This window comes from Dermacentor variabilis, chromosome 6, assembly GCF_050947875.1.
Source record: "Dermacentor variabilis isolate Ectoservices chromosome 6, ASM5094787v1, whole genome shotgun sequence".
NCBI lineage: Eukaryota > Metazoa > Arthropoda > Arachnida > Ixodida > Ixodidae > Dermacentor > Dermacentor variabilis.
Genome location: NC_134573.1, coordinates 186,406,102 through 186,429,215, shown reverse-complemented (window position 1 = coordinate 186,429,215; position 23,114 = coordinate 186,406,102). Strand labels below are relative to the sequence as shown.

The 23,114-nt window shown below is 44.5% G+C and overlaps 1 protein-coding gene across 1 annotated transcript in view; it reads right to left on the bottom strand.

The window, feature by feature from the left end:
* Positions 1-3,077: 3,077 nt before the first annotated feature.
* Positions 3,078-23,114, bottom strand: part of LOC142586389 (aminopeptidase N-like) — a 35,558-nt gene continuing 15,521 nt past the window's right edge. The window contains exons 5-14 of the mRNA XM_075697637.1: positions 19,877-19,990; positions 18,472-18,828; positions 17,513-17,578; positions 16,131-16,291; positions 15,023-15,117; positions 10,943-11,076; positions 8,803-8,858; positions 6,872-7,019; positions 3,753-3,832; positions 3,078-3,195 (exon numbers count right to left, since the gene is read on the bottom strand). Coding sequence (XP_075553752.1) covers positions 3,078-3,195; positions 3,753-3,832; positions 6,872-7,019; positions 8,803-8,858; positions 10,943-11,076; positions 15,023-15,117; positions 16,131-16,291; positions 17,513-17,578; positions 18,472-18,828; positions 19,877-19,990 — 1,329 coding nt within the window. The remainder of the gene's footprint in view (positions 3,196-3,752; positions 3,833-6,871; positions 7,020-8,802; positions 8,859-10,942; positions 11,077-15,022; positions 15,118-16,130; positions 16,292-17,512; positions 17,579-18,471; positions 18,829-19,876; positions 19,991-23,114) is intronic.

Genomic DNA, 23,114 nt, shown 5'->3' with positions numbered 1-23,114 from the left:
GTATCAGTTTTGTGTTCAAGCTCCATGGTGCCTAAGTGTGCTGCGGCATTCTGTCGCTGAGCATGATGTCTACAGGCTGCTGCAACCGACATTCTGTTGGGAGTATAACTCGAACATTGCTGATGTGTCGGTGTAAGTAAACGAACATGGAGGTGGTCGACATTGGCGAGGGTGGCGATATGGGCTTGTTGGTCGGTCGTCATGGAATGCTATCTGGATAGCGTAGCAAAACACGTACAAAAGAAGAAACAAAGACGAGACAAGCGCTAACTCATCATCAGCCTATTTTATGTGCACTGCAGGACGAACGCCTCTCCCTGCGATCTCCAATTGCCCCTGTTCTGCGCCAACCGATTCTAACTAGCGCCCGCAAATTTCCCATTTTCGTCGCACCACCTAGTCTTCTGCTGTCCTCTATTGCGCTTCCCTTCTCTTGGCACCCATTCTGTCACCCTAAAGGTCCAGAGGTTATCTAATCTGCTCATTTTATGACTTGCCCAGCACCATTTCTTTCTCTTAATGTCAATTAGAATATCGTCTATACCCATTTGCTCTCTGATCCAAACCGCTCTTTCTGTCTCTTAAAGTTATGCCTAGAATTATTCGTTCCATCGCTCTTTGCGCGGTCCTTAACTTGTTCTCAAGCTTCTTTGTCACTCTCCAAGTCTCTGCCCATATGTCAGCACCGGTAAAATGCACTGATTATATACCTTCATTTTCAATGATAACGGTAAGCTTCCAGTCAGGAGCTGACAATGTCTACCGTATGCGATCCCCAACTTGTTTTTATTCTTCTATGAATTTCCTTCTCATGATCAGGGTTCCCTGTGATTAATTGACCAAGGTAAACATACTCCTTCACAGACTCTAGAGGCTGACTGGCGATCGTGAACTCTTGTTCCCTTGCCCGGTTGTTCATCATTAACTTTGTCTTCTGCGTATTAATCTTCAACCCCACTCGTACACTATCTCTGTTAAGGCCCTCAATCATTTGTTGTAACTTGCCTGCAGTGTTGCTGAAAGCGCTAACTATCAAAAATGAAATTTATTTCCGGGATCGGTCGTACTCATACACCCAAAAACCACGTGCACAGCTATAATACCCTTGAGGATACGCACATGACGAAACAATTTAAAACCGGTACATCAAAAAAACACAAAGAAAACCCGAATGATACATTGAATTTTGCTGTGATATTCAGATACCATTCCATGGACGAAGTTAACCTGCAGCCGTCTTCTCTCACAAGCACCGCGTTTAAGGTTGCGACTAATAATGCGTTATCGATTACAAGCATTCGTACTTTTCTGCCTGTCCAAGTTCTCCAAGGTCATGTCAAATAGCATCTTATAGCCATCTTAAAATTTGTAGACGGCATTATAATGTCAGTTATTGAGCTTACATGCTGATTGCCCAGCACTTAGGGATCTGTGCATAGCAGCCTTTCATGGAGCGCAGTTGCCCCAAGGAAGGAAACAGAGAACGTGACACGTGTATAGAAAGCAGCAAGGCATAAGCGCTTGCCGTGCTCGACACAGCGCTGGTATGAGTGGCGCACACACACTCGTATCGCAGGCACCGGGAAGTCTTGTCAGATTTGAGCCTGCAGCACCTCAGTTGATAAATGTCGGCATAAATAATAACGCAAGTAGCTCCCTCTGTATGTCAACCAAAGGTATTTCAACTGTTATAACCTAGCTTAGCCTAACCTGACGTATACTTATACCTATCTTTTAAGGCGCCAAAAGAAAAAAAATAAACAACGCACAGCACACAAGAGAGGACAACGGGACAGAGCGCTCTGTCTCGTTGTCCTCTTTTGTGTGTTGTGCGTTGTTTTCGGCCCCTTAAAATATACGTATAATGAATCAATACCAACTTGCCTAGCAAGGAATTCTCTTAAACCTAACGTATACTCTCTATAGAGCCCTACAAGATAACCTAAAATTGTTCTCAATGCCTCCCAAGTGTTCTTGAATTGCTAGAGCTTTTGTTTGGGCTAGTTGGCCAGACATACCGGTATGAAGGCGCGAAAGAACGAAGCAACCGTTTTGTCGTTGTGTGTGTCTTGCCTTCCTTATTTTGCGCCTTAACACTTATGTCCTTGAATGAGATCTCAAAAAACGCACTGTATTACAATGCTGCGAATCCAGAATACATTGGTAGCCATCAAACAGTCACAGTTTCTTATTTCTCGGCGGTCAGTTGTTTTATACTAGATGCCTCGAAACTTGGATGTGTGGCAGCCGCTGTGGAACACTTCAAATAAATGGTAGACTGCTCCCGTCCCCCAACGCGCTTCCAGATGTTTTCTCAGTTATTTAGCTGTGAAGTTCGCCATCGTATATCCTGGCAGCAAATAAGAAATAAATGACCGACGCACTTTGCAAAAGAAAGAAAGAAAGAAAGAAAGAAAGAAGGAAAGAAATGCATTATAGTCGATCAGTGCAGTTTTAAGTTACTGAGAAAGAAATTCGGGCAGAATCTATATCTCAAAACGACTGTCAACGTCAACGTGATTAGCACCGAATCAACGTAGCGGCACGCGGCACCCCGCACTGGCTGAAGCGCATCCCGTGTGAGGCGCGTACTGCAGCCGGGCTCCCCTCTCTCCGGACAAGGTGCGCAGTCGAAGTCCGCGAATGGCACGTGTTATCTTGTCTATTATCTTGTCCCGGACCAGGACGAATTTTTCTTCAACTTCGAGGCTTTTCTTTCGAGGAACCCGTATGGGTTTCCTCTGTAGCAATTGCTACGAATGGGTGGATGTCTGATTTTCCCTTTATTCATTGTCTGAATACATATCACGCGGGTTCGATTCCAACCAGTGCCGGAAAAGTTATGGTTATTTTGGTCATTGAATATCGGCACACACCCAGTGACCAAAATTGGTCGGACGGTCAGTTTGAAACTCAGTTCCCTCAACAAGGCAGCTCGATACTAACCCATTAGACCACAGACTACTCAGTGATCCCAGTTGGAGTGATCCAAGTTGGAGTGTAAGAGGTTGGATATGAATGGGCATACCGGAAAGCGCGTCAAAGTTCCCAAAAAGGCTGCTCGCATAAAAAATAACTCACTTTTGTATCTTTGAAGAGTCATTCAGGAAGCTTCTGAACTTGTTCGTTGAGAATGCTAGACATGCTTCGTTCTCGAAGTAACAGGAGTTCATGATGACTGCTTTACGAAGCAGGCTGCAATAGCAAAGAAATAATTAGAAAAGAAGTCTGCACCAAACATCAGGATCTCAATGTTATCAAGACGCAGTCTTAATATCTTTATTACGATTTTTGTTGCATTTAAATTAGCCATCACGACTGCAATCGCCTTTTCCTGTAATACAGATACATAGGTGGCGACTGAAATGTTCGAGAAACTGATGCAACGTGCAAGGAACATACTTGTGATGCGTAAAATGGAGTGGCGTGACAATGACTTAATGGAACCGATAAAATGGGGACAAAGTGCATGTTGTCAAATCCCGATATGCGAGTTCGTATCTCTCCGTAACGGTGGAAAAGGAAGTATAATTGGAAGCGCCGGTGTGGGCAAATGCTTGATATGTTGTTGCTAAGAGATGCGAACTGTTAATTTTACCTGCTTTAGATAGTTGTAGGCATACATAGTTGCATCGCATCTTGAAAAACAATTAATTACCATTATATGCTTATGCCACAGGCTCAAATAAGAACACGGTTTGTATGCACATTATTATATCAATGCCATCAAAGAAAGGCAAGGAGAGTCTCACTCGTCGGCGATCGACAGGTTGCTCCTCTTTTCTTGTATGAAGGCCTCGAACTTCCGCTCCAGAATGAACCGCACGAAGACCTGCAGGGGAGTCCACGGAATATTATGGCATAAATCTTAAGAAGTCGGGATTGGCAAGCATCAGTCGCTCAGTCGCACGAACACCCCGCCCGCGCAGAACTTACCCTCACCACACCACGGCGCAAACCCATTACGTAGCCGTTGCTGGTAAAGTAATAACTATCACTGGTTGCGCCAGTGCACATTGCGGTTTCTGCTACTGTTCTCGCCACAGCTATACACGTGCAACTGTCCGCTTAGAACTATTGCGCAGACGCTCTCTGTGCCCACGGCAAAAGAATATGAATGAGAAATTGGTGACAACATGGTGTGTCAACATGTCGGGTAATCGCCAAAAATATAACAAAGCGACAGCACTGCACCATTGCGCGAATTAATCCTCTGAGACTATACACACAATAAATTTCAGATTCAGCGTTCCTTCCGTTATAATAAAATGATAACGCTTAGAAGGGATTTATCAACGTATAAATGCTGACCTAATGTTAAGTGAACATACTCATGGATATAGTTTTGTTTCTGCTAATGACGACTTCAGGGTTAAAATGTTCTATAGAGGAGAGCTGCACAGCTCAAAACCAGTGAGGGCCAGAACCACTTCACCGGGAGCCATACGGTGTACACTTTGTCGAGAAATGTTGCATTTATTTTTTGTAAGGGCTGTCTAAGTTTGGCGTTAGCGCACTCGTTGCTATCCTCAGCACGCCTTACTAATTTCACCTGGGTCGTTGAAGACAGACGGTGGTTATTGTTTGGAGTCATGAAACAGAACGTCTGCTTTAAGATTTAAGTGCATCCGATGAACGACGCCAGTTTCACGGTATGGTTAGCTATATTTTCATATTTGTTCTTATCGAGGTTCTTATAAAACCGGATAAAGGGCTGCTCTCTCTCACTTCCGGCGAACAGCACAAGGTGGTAAGCCATAGCTGCATTATGGAGTTGCATTCTTCCGGTACCACTAAAAAAAGGTCGCGGAATGGATGGTCGTTCTGTTTCTTATCTTTTGCTGACTTTAGTCGTCATTGAATCTGTGCCAGATGTCCTCGAAATGGTCTGAAGATTGTGTGTTGCGTCTATCCAGATGCACACATTAATCTTCGAATTGAAAAACGTTGTCAGAGAAACGTTACCATCGTCGGCTCAACTTCGCACGCATTCACTCGCACATACAGCAAACGGCGCGGGGACGATACATGTTATCACGACACGAACCCGGTACGTCTCGCTACGTGCACACTGTACACCTAGACCTTCATCTAGGTGGTGTTGCTTTGCCGCACGCTCAACGCGATCTTTCGTACTTTCCCTGGCGTGCGATTCTCTCCTCTGGCGCTCGCTTCCTTCGCGGCTTCAAACCTACCATCGCCGATTTCCCAGGCGGGCCTCGAACGAGGTCGTTAGCGGCAATGTTACTAGAACCTAATAACCTTAGAAGACGCTAACTCCCCGTTCGCTGCCGTGGAAGCAAATACTTGTGAAGACTGAAAAGTAAGGCACACGCACCTTCATAGGCCTGCAATTATTCAATGCAAGCAAACTGCAAAAGCCCGTGTTGGATACATTTATAGACGCTGCGCTTTTAAGGCGTACCTATAGCGTTGGTAGTTTGAAAATTACGTTCCCTGGTTGTGCGCCGTTACCCGATATGCTCCCAAAGAGCTCCCAGAAGTTCTCTCGTTTTATTATGCTTGTCACCTGAGGGTGCTGCAAGAGTCGTCCTAAGAAAAAGGAATTACGCCGATGACCGGATCGAAGGATTCCGACAGGGACCTTCTAGACTCGTTCTTGGCTTTCGCCAGGGACATGCCGCTCCTAGGAAGGCTGTGAATACACTCTGCTCTCGCTTAACCACCCCGTGCTAATACACATAATAGACCTTCGAGCCAACCATTAATAAAAGCATTTTTATCGTCATATTTATTCTAATTGACTAGGACAAAGTTTTTGGCGTCTCTTGATCCTGTTTAGCAATCATGGAGGAACTATACATTATGTAAAAATTCTTTTCCTCCACTTCCTATAATTGCTTATCCTACCTGCTGAGTGGCCGGTCTCGGCGATAATGGGGCCACGGCTTCGTGTGATGATGAAGGGCGAAAAGAATGGAAAATTACAACCATCGTGGGGGGGGGGGGGGCAGGAATGTTGTTTTTTCTCCTCGTTCTGCCACGCGCTGATTGCAGCACCAGCACGCCGTCGAAGTCTGAACTAGGCCGCGGGCCGTATGATGTGCAGCCTTGAGTCTACTGAATCAATAGGCTGGAGAAAATACGACCCGCGATGGCATATCAACACCTCATTTTGCTGTGCTCGGATTGTGGTTTGGATATAGTTTGTGATGCTCAAAACTTGACCACAACCATTTATTCGCGTGTTTAACTGCCCCATTATTCCCCGTTATTCCTATTAAAATCATTGTAGCACGCAGTAGGCTTGTCCCAGGGCAGCTTGTAAATTCCTTCTGTAATGATGCTGTCAAGTTGGCACGCGTATTATTTTGTGCACATGCACGATTGCTGTGGAACGTTTTGTCATTTTATTTTTTAAATGCGATGCAACTAACATATCCTGACAGTGAATTTGAGTTGCGATGAAAGAAGCAGATGCAGAATTAGCGAACCTTTTTGTTCGTAAGTTCAACATTTCATTGGCCAGCTGCCTTCACTAATAATACAGATTTAAATAAGTGCACACCCTTGGACGCCCATCTTGTCTACAAACAATAATGGTCACCTTCTTGCTTGCGTTTGGTTTCTTTAGAACTCTGCGCTCACTGCTTTCTTGTCACTAATACTATGTCATACAGGTACGCACAAGTCGTTAGTGACTTGAAAGCACCAGGCGCATAGCGCTAGAGAAGGGGCAGGCACGCAAGATAGACGACAAGTTTTGTTTGGGAACTAGATGAACCCCAAAGGGAGCAATCTTTTCATAGAGTGTATGTGCGACAACATGACTGGCTGTCATCTGTTCTACGAACATTTCTAGCCTAAGAACTTTATTTATGAATATGGAGCCAGGTTTTTAGTTACCCACCTGATACTTCCTGTAGTACTTGGTCTTCCTGATCAAGAAATCAAGATCATGCATGGCGTCCAGAGCCGATTTCCAGGGCATGTAGTCGTCTTCTGGCCGAACCAGATCCAAAAATTCCAGGGCAACTTCGTAAGGCAGGTGACCGTTCCTGATGAGGCAATGAATAAGAATTGACATGATTAGACGCCCTTAGCAGAACCAGAGTAGCTAGCTATCAACACGGGGAAAACAGAACAAGAAAGATGTGGTTAACTGCATAACCTTAACGAAAAGGTATTTGTTGTTTAAGTTTCTTATCATTTAGATTTGCTAACGAAATGGAATGTTTCACATCTAAGAACTCGCCAACGGGTAGGGGAGTGATGGAGGCCGAATGAACAGATATAAGCCTGAATTTCTACAAATTCTGGGTTTAATTACAGTGTGCACAAATTCTTTACCATTCACACATGGTTTCTTTCGTGGGGATGACGCATTCATCTGTTTTTTGGTTCTACTGGAGAAGGCGTCTCATGTGCAGTTTCACCACATGTATTTCTCACCACATGTATTTAGTGCGAATGATATGTCGTATAGGCAGTGGCCAGGACATTGTCCATCTCTTGTCAGTGTGCAAACTTTCTTGAACTTCCTCAGCTACCAGTACGCAAGAACGTGCAAACGTGACAGCGCCATCTCTGGATGACTGCGGAACTGGAGACGCACACATTTGAAGAAATTGGCCAGAGTGCAGTGCTGGAATGGTCAGCAACGCGCAGACTGAAGTGCACTCAGCGTCCATAGAAAAGACATTGGTTGACCACGTTCAAATATGCGTCACGTGAGGCTTAAGGATACAAATGCCCGGGGAATAGCACGGCTGCATATTGCTTCTTGATGATGACAATAAAACGCGGAGCTAAAACAGAAGAAGACAGCGAAGAAGGAGCGTGCGTCAAAAATATATATTGTCCCTTGATTTCTTGCTGCTGCTTTATGATCAGCTACAATAGGAAACGGAGCAAGTAACAACTGTGTGCTGGCATTTTTACCTTTCGTTAAATCTAAGAGAATAGCAGCTTTTGTGAAAGCGCTCTCATTGCTGAAGCCAAAAAGTAAAAGAGCGCGTTCGTTTGCGTGAGTAACTCTACACTGTGTGTTTAAAGGTGCACTGAAGAACAATGGAGTCAATGTTGACTGTAAACGCGTTCTTTCAAAGCAATTTGCACTAATTTCGCACAAAAATGAAAGCTACGATGCCCTTTTTCTTCTTTTTTTGAAATTCGGCCGTAATCTTAGTAGCGATAAGTCAGAGTGGCGTGACGTACTTAAAAGTATTTTGTCGTATTTCAGCCATTTCAGCGCAGGAAATGTAATAGAAACATGGTCGATTAATGATTCCTTTAGAATGCAATGGAGTATTTTGGCGACAAATAATTAACTAAATTTGAGTAGACGATTTAGAATTCATTATGCCATGGCGAGAAGGCACAGAAACTTCAGAGTGGCTTCGCCTCCCGTCTTTCGTTTTCCCTCCTTCCCTGGGTTGCAACACCTCATTTCACAGTAACAGTGGCCGTTTTAATATTGCAAAAGCGTAACTGGCTAATACAGCTTAACTTAATATTTGTCTTGAAAGTATTAAACCTTATTACCGCTTGTTAACGAATCTTTACCAGTGTTAAATAATAATAATATTTGGGGTTTCACGTGCCAAAACCACTTTCTGATTATGAGGCACGCCGTAGTGGAGGACTCCGGAAATTTTGACCACCTGGGGTTCTTTAACGTGCACCTAAATCTAAGCACACGGGTGTTTTCGCATTTCGCCCCCATCGAAATGCGGCCGCCGTGGCCGGGATTCGATCCCGCGACCTCGTGCTCAGCAGCCCAACACCATAGCCACTGAGCAACCACGGCGGGTATTTACCAGTGTTTCAAACAGCGCTTACTTTGCAAGATCCAAGGCATCATCAATGAGCTGCGCCCGATTCAAGACGTGTATTGCCTATTAAAAAGAAGAAAAAAGAAAACATTTTAGGAATGTTTCTTACACGGAAACAGCAGAATAGCGCAAGAACAAAACTACGTGGTACATGAAAATGACATTGCCAGAAATTGTTGCGATAGTTTGTCGTATATAATCACCTGGTTGCAAATTAGAGCATTTCAATTTTTGCAGGTCGCATGTATTTCCGAACCGTAGACCACAGTGCTGGTCGGCTGGAATGGCGTTCTTCCGCCGGCCGCGGTGGCAGCATTCCAGTGGGGACGACAAACAATAGCCTTCGTGCACAGAGCTTTGCCTGAACGCTAACGAACCACGAGTAGTCAAAATTATTCCTTTGCCCCCGCCCCCCTTCCCTGCTATATTCGGATCTCTTACTTCTCTGCGTTGCTTTGAGACAGTAAACTTCATTAAACATTCTAGTGTGCTTAAACAAGGCCATAGCCACGAAGGTAATGCACGTCTGGCCTCCATAAACGAGAATGTTAGGCGCGATTTTCGCACTTTCGCAGTCGCGCGCACACCCACACACAGGCATCCGCTCAAGAAATCCTCCCCCCCCCCCCCCCCCCCACACACACACATACGGCGCTCACTAAAACTGTTTCTTCAGCGAATGGAACGCATACTCACACGAGGAGACGCATGCGCAGTGACCGACATGAAAGCTAAACATATCATTAATAAGCAACAGACACATTTTTTAAAGCCTTGCACCAAGAAATGAAAATTCTGTGGGGAACAAAGGCACGGATGGTTCGCTCGCGCACTAATCCTTGTTCTTTTCGATGAAGAAATGCTACACGTGCCGTTTGTCTCACGCTTCTTCCGAGACCCCGCGTGTCAGAAAATTGTGGCTCACACCCACATGATGCAACGGCTGAACTACAACAAAACTATAACGGGTGAGCCAGGCGCCAGATAGTGTTTCAGACAGGTCTGCGGGGCTTATGTCTTTAAGATGTGCCACGCTGACTGTCATGCCGAATGTAGTGCACTGATCATCGTTATTGCGAGACCGTCTATATAGTTTCTGATTGCGCTAAGAAGAACGGGTTTTCCAGTAGCTCAAGAGCATAGACTATAGGTACCCATGCTTTGCGGCTTGTTCTTGAGATGGCAAAGAAACGTCTTCGGACTAATTCATCGCTCGCCACGCGTCTCGGGAAGTCTTCCTGAGGCTTCTCTATAGCGACGTAACAGTGCAGGAAAAACGTCGCTGTTTTCTTGCTAGCAGTAAACCATATAACTATGGTAACACATTGGTTGACCCTTAAGAGTTAAAGGAAGCCGGCAATTCTTTTTGACGCTGCTAATATTGTACCTCAACGGCCTGGCCGTAACTGTCATCGTCTACTGTACATTAGCGCATCAATTATGCGGCACGTTTGGTCAAACATGATTTCCGCTCTGCCTTGACCCTTCATGCAAGGTGAGCAAAGACAGCTCTCGGGGAGAGCGGAAAAGTTTCCCTTAGAACAACTCCCAGGAAGCAACCGCTAGTTATATGTGTCAACTGCACTTGCTGTTGCAGTTTGTTGATATAACAATAAAATAAAACAAATTTTACTGCATGGAAGAAACGAAAGCGCTTTTCCGTTCCCTCACCCATCAGACTGAAAGTCTAGCAATTTCGTCTGACGGCTTCCTAGCTCAGCTGACTCAGCCGCCCATGCGTGTTGTGGGTATTGTTAAGTGTTATCAGCGTTATCCTTCGCCTTGGCGACAATTTCCGCTTTCAGTCGTAGCTCGATCGCTCGAACACGGGAAATTTCGGAAGCATCCGGATTTGCGGGGTGTGAAGTAACGGCTGAGGCAGACGAGGTAGGGTCAGACGACGAGATGGCTACGTCGGGCCATCGTGAGAAAGACGTCGGTGACTATATATGAAGGCTGATATCAAAAGAGGACGAGCGTGACGTCACCGCCATTTTTGTTCTGCTTGGGATTTATACTTTGACGCCGTTTATCGCCAGGGGAAATTGGCGCTGATTGTAGGCCTGGCGTAATAGTGACACGATTAGACCCGGTCTATTGAAGACATATGGAGCTTCCCTGCCGCGCTTAGACCGTGGCTCTCTCACCTCGGGGCTGTCCCTTAGTTGGGACTGCAAGAGTCTCCAGTTGAAAACGTCGTAGTTGACCCTGTAGTAGCCTACGCGCTGGATATTGATGATCAGCCACTTGTTGCCTCCTTCCACTTTCCTCTTGAGTTTCCCTGCGCGTGCGTAGGTACGAGATATTTGAAACACGTTTTCTCTCACTGCACGTCGTCATCATGATCATCATCAGCCTCTTTTATGTCCACTGCAGGACGAAGGCCTCTCCCTGCGATCTCCAATTACCCCTGTCCTGCGCCAACTGATTCCAACTAGCACCTGCAAATTCCTTATTTCGTCGCACCACCTAGTCTTCTGCCGTCCTCTCCTGCGCTTCCCTTCTCTTGGTATTCATTCTGTCACCCTAATGGTCCAACGGTTATCTAGTCTGTGCATTACATGACCTGCCCAGCGCCATTTTTTTTTCTCTCAATGTCAATTAGAATGTCGTCTATACCCGTTGGTCTCTGATCCAAATCGCTCTCTTTCTGTCTCTTAACGTTATGCCTAGCATTCTTCGTTCAATCGCTTTTTGCGCGGTCCTTAACTTGTTCTCAAGCTTTGTCAGTCTCCAAGTCTCTGCCCCATATGTCAGCACCGGTAAAATGCACTGACTGTATACTTTCCTTTTCAATGATAACGGTAAGCTCCCAGTCAGGAGCTCACGATGACTGCCGTATGCGATCCAACCCATATTTATTCTTCTGTGAATTTCCTTTTCATGGTCAAAGTTCCCTGTGATTAGTTGACCTAGGTAAACGTACTACTTCACAGACTCTAGAGGCTGACTGGCGATCTTGAACTCTTGTGCCCTTGCCCGGTTATTCATAATTGTTTTTGTCTTCTGCATATTAATCTCCAACCCCGCTCTTACACTCTTTCTGTTAAGGTCCTCAATCATTTGTTGTAACTAGGCTGCAGTTGTGCTGAATAGAACAATGTCTTCGGCAAATTGAAGGCTGCTGAAGTATTCGCCGTCGATACTTATTCCTAAGCCTTCCCAGTTTAGTAGCTTGAATACTTCTTCCGAGCACGTAGTGAATAGCATCGGAGAGATTGTGTCTCCTTGTCTGACTCCTTTCTTTATAGGTACCTTCTTACTTTTCTTCTGTAGGATTAACGTAGCTGTGGAATTCCTGCCAATATTTTCCAAGATATTTACGTAAGCGGTCTGCACTCCTTGATTAGGCAATTCTTCAATGACTGCGGGTATCTCTACTGAATCAAATGCATTTTCGTAATCTACGAAAGTCATATAGAGAGGCTGATTGTACTCTGCGGATTTCTCGATTACTTGATTGATGACGTGGGTGTGATCTATTGAAGAGTATCCCTTCCTAAAACCTGCCTGTTCCCTTGGTTGACTAAAGTTCAGTGTTGCCATTATTCTATTGGAGATTATCTTGTGAATATTTTATGTGATACTGGCAGTCAGCTAGTGGGCCTATAATTTTTTAATTATTTAACGTCTTCCTTATTGTGGATTAGTATAATGTGTGCATTCTTCCAGTTTTCTGGGACCCTTGCAGTCGACAGACACTTCGTATAGAGAGCCACCAGTTTTCCAAGCATTATGTCTCCTCCATCTTTCATTAAATCGACTGTCATTTCATCTTCTCTTGCCGTTCTTCCTCGTTTCATGTTTTGCAAGGCCCTTCTGACCTCATCGCTAGCTATAGGATGAGTTTCTGTATCCTGTTCATTACTATTTCTGATGGAGGCATCCTTACTCCTCTGGGTATTGTACAGGTCATTATAGAATTCTTCCGCTTCTTTTACTGTATCTTCGAGATTGCGGAAGATATTACCCTGCTTATCTTTCAGTGCAGACGTCTTGATTTGTCCTATGCTAAGTTTCCGTCTCACTGATTTCAGGCTTCGACCATTTTTTACGGCTTCTTCAGTCTCTCGCGTTATAATTTCGAATATCACTTATTTTCGGCTTGTAGATCAGTTTCGACATTTCCGCGAATTCTATCTTTCTTTAATTGGACACTTTCATTCTTTGTCGTTTCTTTATTAGGTCATTTGTTACTTGGAAAAGCTTGCCTACTGGTTGACTTGGTGCCTTGCCTTTCACTCCAATTGCTCCCTCTGAAGTCAGCCTCGTTACAGTTTCATTCATTACCTCTATGTCGTCATCGTCTCTCTGCTCTAAGGCTGCATATTTGTTTGCAAGTACCAGCCTAAATTTGTCTGCTTTAACGTTGCTGCCTCTAAGTCTACTTGTTTCTTCTTGACCAATTTTAATCTTTCTGTCTTCAAATTGAGGGGAATCCTAGCCGTCACTAACCTATGGTCACTGCACTTTACCCTACCTATCACTTCTAGATCCTGCACTATGCTGGGATCGGCAGAAAGTATGAAATCAATTTCATTTCTTGTTTCCCCATTAGGGCTTTTCCAGGTCCACTTTCTGATGCTACGCTTCCTGAAAAAAGGTGTTCATTATTCTCAGCTTATTCCTTTCTGCGAATTCTACGAGCATCTCTCCTCTGGCGTTCCTAGAATCGACGCCGTAGTCGCCAATTGCGTGTTCACTCGCCTGCGTTCCGCCAACTTTTGCATTGAAGTCACCCATTACTACAGTATAGCGAGTTTACACTTTTCTCATCGCTAATTGAACATCTTATAAAACTGATCTACTTCTTCATCATCGTGACTGGATGTTGGAGTGTAGGCTTGTACTTCCTTTAATTTATACCTCTTGTTAAGTTTGATTACGACTACTGCTGCCCTCTGATTAATGCTGTAGCATTCGTCAATGTTGCCCGCTATGTCCTTATCAATTAGGAATCCTACCCCGTATTGCTTCTTATCTAGGAGACCTCTATAGCAGAGGACATGGCCGTTATTCAGCAATGTATAAGCCTCACCAGTTCTTCTAATCTCACTAAGGCCGATAATGTCCCAAACAATTTCTAATCGTTCCTCAAAGAGTCCTGCTAAGCTAGCCTCACTCGACGGAGTTCGTCAATTAAAGGTTGACAGGGCCAGTTTCCATTGGCGGCCTGTCCGGACCCAGAGATTCTAAGCATCCTCTGCAGCGTTACTGGTCTGACCGACGCCTTGATCAGGTGCTCCGCCGTTGCTGGGAACTGAGGGCCATGGCTTAGTTGTAGGAATCATTAGGAAGGTAGTGGCCTATACTACACCAGGGAGGCCAATTCCTGTTCTGGTGAGGGAGTGTCCTTGTTCAAGCTTAGTTGGCCTTCCTAACTTGGTTTTACGTGGATTAGTATAGTCCCACTCGCTCTAAGCATCTTTTGCCGGCGTCGTGCGTCACTCCAAGCCTGCAGATGTAGTGCACTGGAGGATGTCAAATTCAGACACATCATCGTCAAATAAAAAAAGGAGGGGGGGGGATTCCAAGTTCCGACTATCACACTTGTAACTTCCGTCTATCACATCCCATTATCACACCGGTATGCAGTGCACTCGTATCACTGCACACCCGTAAATAAATTAACTATGATCATGCCTGCATTTGGAGCTTACAATTGACGTTGTCATCGGCTGACATAGGATGCGGTACTTCGTCCTACCACACTTGTCATAAACTTCACCCCCCTTTGCTGCGTCAAGCTTTCTTACTCGCGCGCGTACGCCTCTCTTTTAGTCTTTAAAATATTATAGGGAGCACCAAAGCAGGCGTGAACTTCTAACAACACAGTTACTTCAATTATAGTTGCGTCATTATATGAAACGAGGTTCATACTACTTAGCAATGTGGTTTATACGATTACTATTGCAATAATGTGACATTATCTTCCCAATGTGACAGTGGCAGCGATTACAAAAGGTGGTATTTAAGAATTGTTTGAATCCACAGCGCACCACAAAAACCATCTATACCTGTTTCTAGTGTCTTCATTCTTTTGTGCTCTACCTCGAATACTGCAGTAAACATCTCTTGAACCTCTATACAGTAGATCAACGAAGTCGACTAATGACTAATAACGACTAATAACGAGTAATGGAAGATGTAGTCAGATCAGGTGTGCTCGCGCCTGGTTATTTGCTCCCACGTTCTCTCTCTCTATGTAATGCAAGTGCTGCACTCACCTTCTCGCTTGTTGAGCCATTCTATCTTGCCATTCCTGTCAAAGTTTTTCTCTGACATGCTCGTGTACGTGATGGGAATGTTCCAGGTTGTTTTTCTGTAAGTAATTGAGAAACACTAGGTTTGTACTTGTTTAGTATAGCTGCTAATATACGTATGTGTATTGAACATGGGCTTCCACTACCCTTTCGATGCAGGCCCAACAGATTTTTCTACAAGTTTATGTATGAATGACAAATAAATAAAATGAACAAGGAAATCAAATGAAATACAGGAAGGAGTAACCGGTATACGTTCTGACACCCAAAAACTTTAGATATCTGTAAACACAGACTATTGATCAGTAAGAAACGTTCATGTGCCCTTTGTATCTTGGTTATGTTTGCAATCCTTGTGATTTAAAGATTGTCAGGTTATCTTGAAGTCCTTGCTACATTAAGCGTGAATATTTTTTTCGTAACAACTAATGCAATATGAAAGGCTACTCGACTCGTAAAAAGTTTATTTCTTTATATTTATTATGATGTACGTCGTATTTGCACTATTTGTATTGCTTATAATTGAATAAGGGTTACATTTTCCCGTGTTCACATTTTTCCACCTTGATGAGTTTTTGTTTCTTTGTTTTGGGGGTGAAGTAGCAAGGTGTCAGAGCTTTATAGCCGTGCATGGATTTATTTGATTGTTCGTTAGATATATGTTGCGCACTTCTTTCTTGCGCATACGTGCATTCTACATGTATTCATTTATATTGTTTGGTGCTGTCTTGCTGTCTTGGTTTCGTTTATTCTGCCTGTTTTGTTTACGATATCTGTAAACTATGTATAAGGTGTAAATCTGCCCTAAAATCTTCATTCGGGCGGGTTGGTGGGTGGTGTTGAGCTTAAATCAAACGGCCAGTAATGTGGCTTATTTCTCTTGCACTCTCAAATTATTGGCGTATGAAATAAATTGAGTTGAATTGAACTAAAGAGGAAGTTCAATTAAATTTTAGCTAACAGTGGAAGTTCACTTACATTTTCAGAATCTGGTATTAATAAACCACTTTTCAAGACGGTAGCGCCTGTTCACGAGGCCTATAATGGTGTATGCCGGAGACGCAGATCTTACGTGTCCTTCTGAGTGTTCCCCGCCGGTGCGTAGGCTTGCTGCTTGACAGACACTGCGCCCGTGGTGTAGTTCCTGGTAGCCGTCAGAAGAGGGTAGCCGGGTGTCTTCAGCCAAGATCTCATAACTCGCTTTACGTTCACCTTGGGCTCACTACCTTGAGCCTGCGGTTTGCGTACCATTTGTTAGTCAACACTTAAGAGGACTAGCAGAGGAAAAATGAGACATCCACCCAATCGTAGCAATCGCTAGAAAAGAATTTTCCTTTATTTTCCCTTTACTAATGGCTTTTCTCCACCTTGTGGGTTTCCGCAGGACTATTACGTCAAACTCTTGCGTTTGCTTCGAATTGTTGACAAGTTCGACTTCGCCCTGCCATCTGCTAGCCGCCTGGTAGATGGTAGAGCGGTTGCCCTGGATAGGCGTGGGTCTCGGGTTCCAGCCCCGGCCAAGATGAATTTTTCTTCAACTGCGAGGCTTTTCTTTAGAGGAACCCTCAATGGTTTCCTTTGTAGCAATTGCTACAATTAGGTGGATGTTCATTTCCCTTTATAAAGTACTTATCTACACCTTGCGGGTTTCCGCAGAACTATTACGTCAAACACCTAAGAGGACATACACATCAGCAAAATAGAGCAAATACTGAATCAAACTACGGCTCGAAATGCCGTGTCATCATTACAACTTCACGAAGTAAGCGGTTATAAAAAGCCTAATGACGAAGACGTACGTTCGAACATCTAAAAAACAATGCTCGTGTCATCCCCAAAAGTTTTGTTTTGCATTTTATTTACCGTATTGGTAGCAATATTTCACCAGTGACATATATAGCCTACCACTGCGTGCAGTGTTAAGCCTACCACTGCGTGCAGTGCAGCGTTCGCCGTCATAATATGCATTCCATGCTGATGCATGGAATGCGTATTATGTCGTGATGATTCCGGTCGGTATTCCTGCAACGAAGTACTGCACTGTGCCGTCATCGGCTTTTGTGCTAAGGTGGGAATGGGTGGGTCTTGGTTGTCAGCGGCCCGGGTGAAGCTTTTGGTCATTAAGTGCACTCAATCGTTGAGGGACAAGTTTGGCCCAGCGCAATTGACAGAGCTCAACTAATGACCATACGCAAATCTACTGCATGCAGCAACTACAAGTTCTGCTCAAAAGGTAGACATTTTCTTGAACACAATTATCTGACCGATTGAAATGCTGCTAATAAACTGTAATAAACTGGGTTCTATTGAGAAAGGAAACAAATATCCCCTGTGCATGCTGCGTCATACTTGGGTGCTGCTGAAAACTCATTTGAATCCTCAGTCCTAGCGTGCAGTCGTTGCAAGAAGGATCAGAAATTGTAGAAAGAAAAAGTAATCACGTTCTCAACTTACTGCGCTGAGTTCATGAAACAGGTCTTCTTGCTTGACGTTCTTGAACCTGTATTTCTTGAGATAGGACTGAAAGGGAAAAAAAGAAAACTATTACCATGAAACGCACTTTATTGAACTTCAAGGATCCTCTATGTGCAATATCAAACGAATTCAAATCAAATCAAATCAGAAATTATTTTTCGTTCTGCTGATGTATAGATCAAAATATTGAAAAAGAAGGCTGTTCTTTAGAGTGCCTTGACTAGTTTGCCTCAAAATATGAAAGAGGAAAACAAAATTTCCATTCAAGTGGCTTAACTTCATTGTCGAATACACGTGTTTCAAAGAATATGCAGCTTGGAAGGTATTTCGTACGTATTCACCTGTTTGTTTAGAATTCCAAAGTCAACTGTTATTATTGAACCGGCGCTCTTCTTCATATTGCTCATAAGTACACACTGCTCATCATATACATATAGAAATAACCGGTACGCTGCCCCAACGACGCGTACTGTACGCGGTGTCCTCTACTTTATTTTGTAATTAACATAATATTCACTGTCGTCAAAGTACTGTTCGTCACTACGGAATTTAACTAAGCTGCAGTCACCGCCTTACCTTTGGCCAGAGGGTTTGTTTTCCTTCGGCTAAAACACCACCGTCCTCGTCACTGAAACTGAACCTACCGACACATCCTTTATGGCTTCGAGGCTTTCACGCATAATCAGAAGGTTTGTTTGACATCTGGCATCTATTAGCACTTCGCCAGCATAAGTAGCTCTTCTGAGCTCATGCTGGCGTTGAACTCATGATTAAGCCACCAAACAACCTTTTGTTTTCTGTGGCCACTATGCTTATTCCAAAAAAAAAAATGGTTAGCCACTTATCGAACGAGATCAGAACAAGAATACCCATTCCTGTCTGCTAACAATGCTGCATTTCCGTCAACGTTCTGCCTGAGTTGCAACGATATAACTGACCTTGAGACCTTGGATGAATACCTCCGGTGTCAGGAAATGCACCATCATCCGAATAACACTTGATGCCTGGAAATTAACCGAAGATAAATCAGAAGGGACACAAAGATCAAAACACAAAGAGTATTTACAAAAGTATTCATCGTACAGCGACAACCGTGAAGACCTTGCCCAATCAACTAACCCCAAGGGCAATGGGAGTGACTGGAAACCCTCAGAACTCACCTTGCTATAGACAATTCTGTCAAACAGTGCATCCAAGTGATGCGTTGAATTTGATGTCACTGACACTGGATGTGCCGTCACCGTGGATTCGGCTCTCAATATAGGTTGCATCTCGTTAACGACAAACAGGTCCATCTGTAAAAATAAAGCATGCAAAGCACGTTCTTGCGATTTTTGCACAGCACGGATGTTTTGCAACGTACTTGGCCCGCGGTTTTCAATATTATCAGGAACGAGCATGCAACTAACAACCTTTATGGCAAGCCTGGCGGCACTCTAATACACACAATATAATATTATGAAACCATACGGGTGTTGGGCTAAGTTACCTTATAAATAAATTGTTGGAACCATAATCAGCCTATTTTCTTTATGTCCACTACAAGGCGAAGGTCTCTACCAGCGATCTCCAATAACCGTATCTTGTGCTAACTGATTGCAACTTGCACCTGAAAATTTCCTAGTTTCTTTACCCCGCTTATTTTCTGCTGTCCTCAGCTCCACTTCCCTTCCAATGGCAGCCATTCTGTAACTCTAATGGTCCACTAGTTATTTGCCTTACGCGTTACATGGATTGCCCAGCTCCATTCTTTTTTTTTCTCTTAATGTCGACTAGAATATCTGCTCTCCCCGTTTGCTCCCTGATCTACAATTGTTAGAATAAATAACCTCCAAAATTTTCGTACTTCCTGCATAATTGATTGAATTTAATTTTTAGCATATCAAAATCTGGTGCTGATTTCCTACAAGTAAGGGGAGCTTTAAATTTTGGAAATGGACGCAAACACGAAATTGCAAGAATTTTATATTTTTGCGTTACGCCATGATGGTGTGTATTATTTCGCACTTATTCCACGGTAGACTTGCGTAAATAACGTTTCAAAATGTATTCGTATTTGGTAGCGCAGATGCTTTACATTAATTTGGCAAATTTTGTTGCTTCGTGCCATTCGTAATACTGAGCATGGTCAATTTTCTTATAGTTAATAACTAAGTCGATAACAAGCGCTTTCGTCCTTTCGACAGCATATACAGACATGGTTAGGCTTCTCTTCCACGATTCTAATGATGGTGGCTCGATTTAACTAATGCCATCCGAAATTGTAGAGGCAACGTAGACTGGTGCCGCGCCAACACCGTCGGAGGTCGAACTCCGCGGCTGCGCGCAACAGCGCGCACCCACCATTCGCCATTGCTGCTGGATGTAGTCGGCTCCGGTGTACTGCATGTAGGTGGCAAAGCCCTCGTTTAGCCACAGATCGCTCCACCAGTTCATTGTGACCAAGTTGCCAAACCACTGCGGGCAAATAGAAGCCGTATGTGGCAAACGGGTGACACTTTCAACTGATAAGCCCTTTCGGCGTTTTCCTGTTCGCACAACCGTCATCGGTCCAATTACGACAAGGTACCCTCCCCCCTAAAGAAAAAAAGAATACTGTGCAGGCCGTGGCACTGCTGTGAGCCGAACAGGTGACGGCGGTTGTAGCGCTAGAAGTCACCGGACGTCCTGCCGCATTGTTGTGGCTAAGGTTCGACAAATACCACATTGATTCATATATTATAACAAACCCACAAGTGATCTTTTTTATTGTAAGTCTCACTATAATATTAGGCAATTACCCCTAGCTTGGCTCTAGTTGTGTTGCTTCGTTGCAGTATATACATTAAAAACAAAAACATGAGTCTTAATTTGTAGCGTGTTTCTTTTTTCAATCTTATTTCATTATAAGGCGTTGCGTCGAGTGGCAGCTTTAAGAGGTAACGGCGGCGCGGCAGCCAACGACGAGCCAATAACGACGAGCGAGACGAATGTAGAGTGAAATACGGCCCCTTTTCTCCCTTTCCGGCAGCCAGTTTACTGTGAGGAACAGGCCTAAGAACCTCTCTCCTAACGGAAATCCGCGCCGAGACTATGACGGCTCATCGTAGTTCTGGCACGTAAGCCCCAGAATTAAATTAGTTTAACTAACTGCGTGAGCCCTAGACAGCACGACATTGTTTCTATCACGGCATACACAGACATGATAGTCTTTCGAGAGATTTACTTGGACGTGCATGGTGGACAGCCGTGCATGTCATGCAAATGTGTTCGTATGAAACAGCACAAGCAGGCGCATGCAGAGGGTGCATAAAGTAGGCCGCACCAGCGCACGGCCGTGCTCGGCATGGACGTTGTCGAGGGCGCCCTTCTGTTTGTCGTCCAGAACCAGACGGCGCACGTCTCCGCACGAGGCGCACCAGCACGCACACGAGGACGGCGAGTGCAAGGCGCTTGAGTAAGTGTTAGTCGGTGAGAGATAGGTCGCGCACTACCTGTAAATTGTTACAGGCTTTTCTCCTTTTATCACGCATTTCGTTTGAGACGTTCGATGGCGCCTGAAACGGCATCAACCCCTACATGAGGGAGTGACATGCACTGAGCAAGTGCTTGTCGAGATATATACATGCGAAGGTCGATGTTGTGTCTTTGCAGTTTATGTATAGGGGAGAGGACTTGGGGGAGGTGAATAACACTTGCGTTTTGGGGGCTCCACGGTTCTCGTTGACTAATGTGTGTACGTAATTGCGCGCGTCACGTCGCAGCCATCTGGCTGACTGAACATGTGACCTAGTGCGCGCGTCGTTGGGCACGTGACGGCGCAGCCAATGGGTAGGAGGTATAGCGCCACGTCATGAGTGTATAAAATAACATTTCCCAGGTGTCCTTAGCTATCGCTCAAGAGACGCGAAGGCGAAAGCCTTGCAAGTTCTACTGTAATTTACCTTAAACCTCATTATTCCACCACAATGCACCCTAATCCATGCTAACCTACCTTAATATTCCCTCCATTCACCGCAATCCACTGCAGTCTACTTTAATCGACCTTAATAACCCTTAGCACCCTTAATACACCTTAATCGACCTTTATCCACCCCAATCTACCATAATCCACCTTAATCCAATCACTAATCAATCATTAATTAATTTACTAATCATTAATCATACCTTATACACGGCTGGACTTGCTTTGGTTCGCTTCTGGCCTTCCTTCCGTCACGTGATATTTTCTGTAACTCACAACGCGACCTTGAAACATCGAGATCAATGACTTTCGCCTTAAAAAACCTTGATGTTCAACTGAATGCCGCTGTGTGGTCCTTCGAGTAATGAACTCGCGGGCAAGCGAGCGCGTTGATACGCATGGTGCGTTTTCATTTGGCCCTACTGAGGCGCAGAGTAAACGTAGGCGAAAGCTTGCGCGGACAAGGAATGAAAAAAAATTCAACAAAGCGACTATAATGCTTTCGCATTCCGCCCGTCGTCGTCGTCGTAGTCATCATCAACATCATCATCATCATCATCATCCTAGTTACGCCCACTGCAGGGCAAAGGCCTCTCCCATACTTCTCCAACCACCCCGGTCATGTACTAATTGTGGCCATGTTGTCCCTGCAAACGTCTTAATGTCATCCGCCCACCTAACTTTCTGCCGCCCCCTGCTACGCATCCCTTCCCTTGGAATCCAGTCCGTAACCCTTAGTGACCATCGGTTATCTTCCCTCCTCATTACATGTCCGGCCCATGCCCATTTCTTTTTCTTGATTTCAACTAAGATGTCGTTTACCCGCGTTTGTTGCCTCACCCAATCTGCTCTTTTCTTATCCCTTAACGTTACACCCATCATTCTTCTTTCCATAGCTCGTTGCGTCGTCCTCAATTTCAGCAGAACCCTTTTCGTAAGCCTCCAGGTTTCTGCCCCATATGTGAGTACTGGTAACACACAGCTGTTATATACTTTCCTTTTGAGGGATAGTGGCAACCTGCTGTTCATGATTTGAGAATGCCTGCCAAACGCACCCCAGCCCATTCTTATTCTTCTGGTTATTTCAGTCTCATGATCCGGATCCGTGGTCACTACCTGCCCTAAGTAGATGTATTCCCTTACCACTTCCAGTGCTTCGCTACCTATCGTAAACTGCTGTTCTCTTCCGAGACTGTTAAACAATACTTTAGTTTTCTGCAGATTAATTTTCAGACCCACCCTTCTGCTTTGCCTCTCCAGGTCAGTGAGCATGCATTGAAATTGGTCTCCTGAGTTACTAAGCAAGGCAATATCATCAGCGAATCGCAAGTTGCTAAGGTATTCTCCATCAACTTTTATCCCCAATTCTTCCTACGCCAGGCCTCTGAATACCTCCTGTAAACATGCTGTGAATAGCATTGGAGATATCGTATCTCCCTGTCTGACGCCTTTCTTTATAGGGATTTTGTTGCTTTCTTTGTGGAGGACTACGGTGGCTGTGGAGCCGCTATAGATATCTTCCAGTATCTTTACATATGGCTCATCTACACCCTGATTCCGTAATGCCTCCATGACTGCTGAGGTTTCGACTGAATCAAACGCTTTCTAGTGATCAATGAAAGCTATATATAAGGGTTG